Source organism: Primulina tabacum, chromosome 7 (assembly GCF_025594145.1).
Source record: "Primulina tabacum isolate GXHZ01 chromosome 7, ASM2559414v2, whole genome shotgun sequence".
Classification (NCBI taxonomy): Eukaryota; Viridiplantae; Streptophyta; class Magnoliopsida; order Lamiales; family Gesneriaceae; genus Primulina; species Primulina tabacum.
In genome coordinates this window covers 38,515,966-38,524,120 of record NC_134556.1, presented here as the reverse complement: position 1 = coordinate 38,524,120, position 8,155 = coordinate 38,515,966, and the positions used below count along the sequence as shown (strand labels likewise).

Sequence of the window (8,155 nt, the reverse complement as noted above, 5' to 3'; positions counted from 1 at the left end):
TAACACAAAACTCTTACGGGGCAATGTGATTCCCACCTGCCGTAAAATTGAGCCAGGTACTTTTAAAGCAATTGATACTAGGCATGGTACAGCCTAGCATTTTGGGCCTTTGATGAAATCTAGAATGAATGACCTTTAGCACATTTTTTAATATATATACAATAATTCCATTGATATTTTTGGGCTTGGTCTTAACTGGGCCGAGCTTTGGGAGTCTGGGATGGAATTAATTCTGGGCCTTGATATGATTATGGACGTTACCTTGCATATTTTAATGGGCCAAATGACAACTAAGCTTATGGGTTTTACATGTATCCATCAGCCTGCAAGACGTAGTAGCCCAATACCTAAGGAATATTAAGAAGGGCCGAAGCCTAATTGATTTTACATGGGCCAGGAGTAAGAGCTTTCTGATAAGCCTTGATCTGGTCATGTAGCGAGGCCTCATAGTTATATGGGATGCAGCGGATCTAGGAATTAATGTGGGCCTTATATCGGTCCATGTTAGTTAGCCTAATAGTCCCGTAATAGGTTATAAGCCTTAGTTTGGGCCTTCGTGATCGTGTAATAATGGGCCTAATGAGCAACTAATTTCTCGGGCCGTTCCATGGCACTTTGCAAATCTTCCCGGCTGAGGTAAATAGCCATATTTGGAAACTGCCAAATTTCGGATTCAAACATTCAAAAACCAACCCTGTTCCTTCTCCCTCGTCCGCGATTCAAATTTGTCTCTCCGCTGAGTGCGAGTTTTGTGCGTGGAAAAAATCTTTCATTCCCATGGAAACTGGAGAAAATTATCGGATCGAAACACAGACTAGAAGCTTTTCTACTCCCGTTACATATTCCTCCCGTCATCTTCATTCCTGTTCGATTTCTAAAGTTAGAGTTGTCGCACGAGTTCGGCCATTTCTCCCCAGAGAAATTTCTTCGAAAAATGAAAACCCCGTCTCTTGTGTTTCTCTTCTGAATCCAAAATCACAAATTTGTGGTGATGATGTCACTGTTCTTCTTAAAGATCAAGAATCCAGGTTGTCTGTTTCCCATTTATCTGTTCACAAGACTGATTGTTTTTTATTTTTATTTTCCCGGAGGGGGAGGAGAATTTGAAAGTTAAGGTTTTTAGGGTTGACGGGTGAACATTTTAAGAAGTGACTTGATCTGGGTTTCTCTATATTGTGTGGCTTTTTCTGAGGTTTTGACGGGCTTTTCTTGTTTTGTTTTGTTCTCCTGTGCAGTCGAATTGAGTGCTACAAATTAGATGCGTTGTTCGGGCAAGAAGGCAACAATGTGAGCCAGATTTTTGAAGAAGAAGTGAGACCTTTAATTCCAGGAATGTTTCAGGGCTATAACGCTACTGTCTTCGCTTATGGGGCTACTGGGAGTGGGAAAACGTACACCATGCAGGTTTGGTTTAATCGAAGTCTTTATATTTATTACATGTGTACGATTATGATAAAGTATTAAAGCAAGTTAACAGAGCAGCTGGAATCCCTAATCTAGCAGTAGAATCAAGTCAAAAGATAGTGATAGTGCCAACACCTAAAGCCGTCGAACCAGTGCGTACAAAAGAAATAGAACACATGCTTAGCCTACAGCCACTTGATTTTGAAACAAAAACAGAACAAAAAAACCAAAGAGAGAGAAAGAAAATACGAATACCATAGGTTTAACCGGTATAATCAAGGGTTGGGAAAGTCCCAACTACCCACTTATCCAGAGTCCAGACCGTCGACCATGGTCCAGTTCGGGTCTGGTTTATTGTTGAAACGTGGCCACCTCTTTAGGAATAAACAATGCTCTCATTACTGGTTTGCTTGACCTATATGGAAAGCCGCCTGAATCTTCCATTCTTAATGAAGTTGAGCCACTTAAAGCATTTAGCGCAAACAAGCGAGTCGAGCTCGTGTAGACAGAAAATAGCTTGAGTAGTTATAAATTTTCTGTCTACTTGAGCTCGATAGAGTAATTTATTTCGAGCTTGACTCGTGTATATAACGAGTTACATGAGCTCGAAAAACTCGATAAGTCTTAATTCTAGCATTTAAATCTTGAGCTCGAACTCGAGTTAGGGTTCGGATATGTATTGACAAAAATATCCTTTATTTTTCATAATTCTCAATACAATATATATATTTTCAGTACTCGAGTAGCTCGCGAACTACACGAGTATAAATAATTGAAACTCGAACTCGACTTGAAAAAATACTCGAGCTATTTGAACTCGATTCGAGACTGAGCTCAAGTGCTAACGAGTAGCTTGATTCACTTGGACCTCTTTTTAGGCATCAATCCATTATTAAGTTTAATATAATTGCAATTGTTGTTTCTTCATCTTATGTTGAAAATTTGACGAATGACATATAGGGGAGTGATGAGCTTCCTGGTCTAATGCTCCGGGCCATGTCTTTAATATTGTCCATGTGCAAGTCTACTGGAAGTACAGTCGCGGTATCTTACTACGAGGTTTATCTAGACAATTGTTATGATCTATTAGAACCTAAGGAAAAGAAGATAATGGTATTGAATGATAAGGATGAAAAGCTTCATCTCAAAGGATTATCTCAAATTGGAGTAAGTGTTAGTGTCCCAATTCAATGAGATTTTCTCTGCCGCTCTTCAGAGAAGGAAGGTCGCACGTACAGGTCTCAACGACGTATCTAGCAGAAGCCATGCAGTTCTCGTGATCACTATTTCCACTCCTTCAAATGATAATGTCGCAAATCCTGTGACTGGAAAGCTTAACCTTATTGATTTAGCAGGTTTTTTTTCGAGTTTTTCATTAAATCTGAGTTCATGTGTACTAGTATCTGGACCATAGGTATAAATCTTCTACATTTGATATTTGTATTTGTAGGAAATGAAGATAACAGAAAAACTTTCAATGAAGGGATTCGGCTTCAAGAAAGCGCAAAAATAAACCAATCTTTGTTCGCACTTTCGAATGTCATATATGCACTAAACAACAAGAAGCCAAGGATACCTTATAGGGAAAGTAAATTGACACGCATATTACAGGATTCTCTTGGTGGAACAAGCCGGGCTCTAATGATTGCATGTTTGGTATAGCATTCTATATCTTGTTTGTATGTATATTAATTTAAAGGTTCTAGGGCTCGCTTAAGGACTCTATCTGTCTTTTGCATTTTCATAGAACCCCAGGAGAGTATCAAGAATGTGTTCACACAGTAAGCTTAGCAGCTAGATCTCGCCATGTGTCAAATTTTATGTCAGCTCAGAAGAATGCTTCCTCAAAGATGAAAATTGACATGGAGGCTAAGCTTCTTGCATGGCTCGGATCGAAAGGGAAAACAAAAAGTTCTCAAAAAATGGTGCCATTTCAGTCTCCGATTTCTGGTAGAACTCCTTGTTCTGTGAATTCTACAAGGAAAATAAACACATGCCCAAACTTCAGTGATTCAAAGTCTGTTCAAAAGCAAGAAGTTATGAATTTGAAGCAACGGTAAAAACTAAATGCTGTTAGTTATCTTGCTTCATAACTCGATTCTTACTTTGGTTATGAGTGTACTCCCATTTTACAGGACTCCATTCCTGGCTGGCAGAAAATTATTTAACACTGGCTGTCATGAAAATAGCTGCAGGAAGGTAAGCACTTGTTTAAATCTGCAAAATGGTAGCATGTAGGAATATTGTTCTTTAAAAGGAATTCTAGTCTCAGTATATGTCAACATATATATAGCCATTAAGTTTCATTAAATTGCTTCAAATCCCGAGCCTTCAAAAAAGCTACATGAAATATCATCATATGTGTTTGATCCACAGGTTGAAGACCTTGCTGCCACTGTGAAAAATAAATGTGTGGTATCAATTCATGACGACACATCAGAATTAAATTCTCCTTTACTTGGTATTCTACCTTAAAACCTTTTTTTTCCCCTAATTATGTATTAGTTGTAATTCTGAGTATATAATTTCTACTGTAGATGTTTTCGATCAGGACAAGAGAGAAAATACATATCACAGCATCCTTACCAGCTTGTCTCCTCCTGTCAGTGAAAATATTAAAGCATTTCAAAGTCCACAACGAGAAGCCCTTTCTTCTATTAACACTAACATAAAAAAAACCCAAGTGTCACCTCTGGATTCAAAGACTCCAAAGTCAAATTTCATAACACGCGATGGCGAAAATATCTTTCAAGATTTAAGCACCCCATTCAAAAAATTGGTGGCTCAGAGCTCTCGTTTAAAGGTATTTGAGTGAATTTTACCATATAGATCAATCAATGACGCGATCCCTCTCGTTTATTCTGACAAATATGAACTTGTTCTCGATGAACAGAGCTCCCTCATCCAGGACTACATCGAATTCTTGAACACCGCCAGCAGGTAACTCGAGTCATTTAGTGATGCCTTTGTTTTCTTCTTAGTCATGTGTGGCTTTTGTTATTCTTTGTTGACGTTGATACCATTTTCACGTCCATGAAACTATTGCTAGGGAGGAGCTACTGGAATTGAAGGTAACACTGATAGTAATGATATAACTCGCAACATGATACGCTTGTTATTTACTTCTGATTTATGAATTTCATAACTATATTCAGGGAATTGGATCAAAGATAGCTGAGTACATCATCGAGCTAAGGGAATCGAGCCCCGTAAAGTCGGTAAGAAAATTAAATGACATTGATATGAAACAATATCATCACCATCTAGCTTGGTGTATTTGTTGCGAAAAAGATACTTAGAAAACGATTGATCCTTTGTATGAATGCAGCTAAATGATCTGCAGAAGATGGGATTTTCGTCAAAGCAGGTTAGATAAAAATTAACACTTGGTAACCGATTTCTTTGCGTTGCAACAATTGCATGAATGTGGATTGAAATTATTTTGAAGGTGCATAACTTGTTCGAAAGAGCTGCAAGGGGGATGTTTGAAGAATCAGAACGTGACAACATCTAGTTGTTGAGGGGGGAAACTGTCAAATACTACTTTGCTTGCAGTTTTTTCCTTTGTTTCCTTCTAATTATATTCGTTCCATGCCTGTTGTATCATTTGCACCTAACATGTTTGTGACATCTTGAGTTTGTTTCTGTTTGCTACTTACTGCTCAATTAGTTTGATGTAATGTTTCTTTTTTTATTTTATTTTTTTTAAAGGGTGTTTCCCTTAATTGCATTGATTTTTTCTCCATTTTTTAAAATATGGTATCGATTCAGTTGTAGTGTTCATAATAATGGTACAAATTTAATTTTAAATATACTTAGTTTACCAGAGACAACAGACGCAGAATATAAGCACAAACAGTTACTTTTATTTTATTATTTTTAATGTAGGACATTTAGTGAGACCAATAAGGTTTGGGCCAGGCCCAATTTAATTGCACTTGCTGCATGTACTGCAGTTGCAGTTGCCCCCACACTTGCACCCATTCTCTGCAGCCACCATCTCTGATTCTTCAACGTGTCTGCAAAAATCCAACCAAAAAAATAAATAAATAAAATAGGAATTTCGTGTTTGAAGAATATTCATCTCGACACGTACTTTTTCTGGAAGCCGAGGACTTGAGCCGGGGTGGCGGCGGCGACCTCGGAGTAGCTCAGATCTGGATACATGCCGCAGCTGCACAAAATTTGATTACGGATAATAGAAATGAACGAATGAAATATAGCCAGAAATACAATCTGAAAATCGAAAATTCTTTCTACGATAATCCATATAAAATACAAGGTATGATTAGTTAGTTACCCGTTGCAGCCATTGCCGCACTTGCAGTTGGGGCCGCAGCCACAGCTTCCACCGCAGCAAGACATTTTCCGAATAAAGTTTGAAAAATGGAGGATTTGTTATGAGATTGTTTGCTGTTCACTGATCGCTCTGAATTGTTTCGAAGTGGAGCTTCTTATTTATACTGCAGCGGCGGAGTGGAGTGGTGTACATCAGCCGTACACGTGGCGATATCTGAGGAGCTTCTGATCTTCGTGCATCCGCCACACACGAATGTTATGTCCCGTTTTCAGAATAAACTTTTTATTTAAAAATCGGTTCTTTATAATAATATAAGTATACTTTAATTTTTGAAAAGGAAAAAAATCATAATTATTTTTTAAATATTTGTAAACATTATTTTTGTGGTTTTTTATATTATCATAGAGCTCACTTATTCGATCTTAAATCACAGATAACAACTGCCCCTCAAATTTAAGAAAATGAATTTCTAAATCTAGATTTTTTTCCCCTTTTTTTACAAGAATTATACATTATAATATATTTTTTCATTTAAAATCATATATAAAGAGGTTTTATTTATTATCTGGAACTTTATATTTCAAGTATTTGTGCACTTAGATTGTATTTAGGTTGAATGATTTTATTTCAATATTGAATTTGAAATGACTTCAGTGAATGAGAATCTGAAATTTATTGGTTTTGTTAAAATGTGTCTCAAAATGGCAGATTTGAAAAATACATAAATCTGAAATTTAGTGAAACAATTTGAGTGGATTTGTAGTATTACGTATTTGAAATTCAAATCTATGTACAAATGAAGTTTTTAACTATTGAAATTGAATGAGTCAAAAACTTGTGTGAGACGGTCTCGCGGGTCGTATTTTGTGATACAGATCTCTTATTTGGGTCATCCATGAAAAAATATTACTTTTTATTCTAAGAGTATTATTTTTTTGTGAATATTGTTAGGATTGACCCGTCTCACAGATGAAGATTCGTGAGATCGTTTCACAAAGAGACATACTCATTGAATGAAAAGGTAGATGAACCGCAAACACTTTTAATTGTATAAGTTCATTTCAAAAGAAAAAATATATGAGTTCGATTTCACGTTAAAGCAAAATGCCTTCATAAAAAAAGAAAAAAAAGTGATGAACCACTGAATATGGTGGATTCTATCTACTTAAAAGAATGGCTCTCCCAATTCCATATGAGGATCAAATCACTTTTCACTACAAATTTCCATTACTTTATGCCACCACATGGTCTCCTCAATTTTATTGCCAAGGGATTACTTTAATTGTGATATTTAAATATTCATATTTGGAACTTGGAGTGGGGTATCGATTATTTTGCACCATTAAGCGTGGATCGAAAAACCTTTTTTTCCACTACTTCGTGTCTCAAAATATATTTATTCTGTAGATTTAACTGGCTTTTATATTAATGTGTGTAGTGGTATTATAAAATTTTTTAATGAAATGTTAAACATGCATAAAAGTAAGAATTTATTTGTTATACTGTGAAATTACAAATCTCGTTTTAACTTTAATCATTAATAATTATTATGGGTTAAATGTGCATGATTGAGAGTAATAATGAAATATGTGACCTCAAAGTTCTTGTGTGTAAAGTTGTTGACATTACGTCACTTGATTTAATTTGTTAGGTGAGCCACATAAGAGTGACGCTGAATCTTAACGTCTAATATTGTATCTGCTGGGGACAGAGCCGACGGTAAAGAAACGATAAGACTAATTTGTAATAGATATGAGAAAGCACTAGCAGATAGACACACATCTTCCCGAACTCGTGAGTCTAAAAGTCTGACCCATTAGCACTCAAGTAAGTGTTGCGCTGCCACGAGTATAAGGAAATAAATTTGTATCTTGGATAATAGATATAGTTTTTGTCATAGTAGTAAGCGCTTGATACTAACAATTGGTATCACAACGAAGTTATGCGTTCAAGCTTCCCAATAAACATATATCTTTACTTCTAGAGGATGTTGGGTTAAGCGTGCATGAGTGATAGTAGTACTGAGATGAATGACCTCCTGGAAAGTTCTCGTGCATCAAGCAGCTGACATTGTGCCGCTTGATCTGGTTGGCTAGGTAAGCTTTAAAAGAGTTATGTCATATCTTAACGTTAATATTGTTTATGTTAGGGGCATTACTGATAATAGGAAAATGGTAAGACTGATATCTAAAAAATATGAGACAAAACCAGCAGATAGACACGCATATTTCCGGACTCTTGTGCCTAACAACCCACTCATTAACACCCAAGTTGGTGCACTTCGCACTGTCACAACTATAAGAAAATAAAATTTGACTTGACTAACAGTTATAGCTTTTGATTTCGTAGTAAACGTTTGATCTTTAACACTCATTAAAATAAAAAATATGAACTATTCGATAGTTATATTTAACTTTTGTGTCGATTAGTTATTCAAACTTATTTTATTGA

At 36.2% G+C, this 8,155-nt stretch overlaps 2 protein-coding genes and 1 long non-coding RNA gene across 3 annotated transcripts; 1 reads left to right on the top strand and 2 right to left on the bottom strand.

The window, feature by feature from the left end:
* The first annotated feature begins 661 nt into the window (after nucleotides 1–661).
* LOC142551816 (kinesin-like protein KIN-10B) lies at nucleotides 662–4,928 on the top strand. Its single transcript, XM_075661236.1, is given in 14 exon segments — nucleotides 662–1,028; nucleotides 1,236–1,404; nucleotides 2,365–2,577; nucleotides 2,579–2,759; nucleotides 2,855–3,062; nucleotides 3,155–3,460; nucleotides 3,540–3,603; nucleotides 3,781–3,865; nucleotides 3,942–4,207; nucleotides 4,298–4,344; nucleotides 4,454–4,475; nucleotides 4,560–4,622; nucleotides 4,733–4,771; nucleotides 4,853–4,928. Coding segments are annotated over 14 exon segments (1,980 nt in total). The 5' UTR covers nucleotides 662–777; the 3' UTR covers nucleotides 4,919–4,928.
* Nucleotides 3,093–3,769, bottom strand: LOC142551817 (uncharacterized). The gene is made up of 2 exons (XR_012821623.1): nucleotides 3,510–3,769; nucleotides 3,093–3,378 (listed from the first exon to the last, which is right to left on the bottom strand). It is a non-coding gene; the product is annotated as an uncharacterized LOC142551817 (long non-coding RNA).
* A 322-nt stretch (nucleotides 4,929–5,250) lies between the features above and the next one.
* Nucleotides 5,251–5,942, bottom strand: LOC142551815 (metallothionein-like protein type 2). Its single transcript, XM_075661235.1, has 3 exons — nucleotides 5,705–5,942; nucleotides 5,501–5,578; nucleotides 5,251–5,423 (listed from the first exon to the last, which is right to left on the bottom strand). The coding sequence occupies exons 1-3, from the start codon at nucleotides 5,767–5,769 to the stop codon at nucleotides 5,333–5,335; spliced, it is 234 nt and encodes a 77-aa protein (XP_075517350.1). The 5' UTR covers nucleotides 5,770–5,942; the 3' UTR covers nucleotides 5,251–5,332.
* Nucleotides 5,943–8,155: the final 2,213 nt, after the last annotated feature.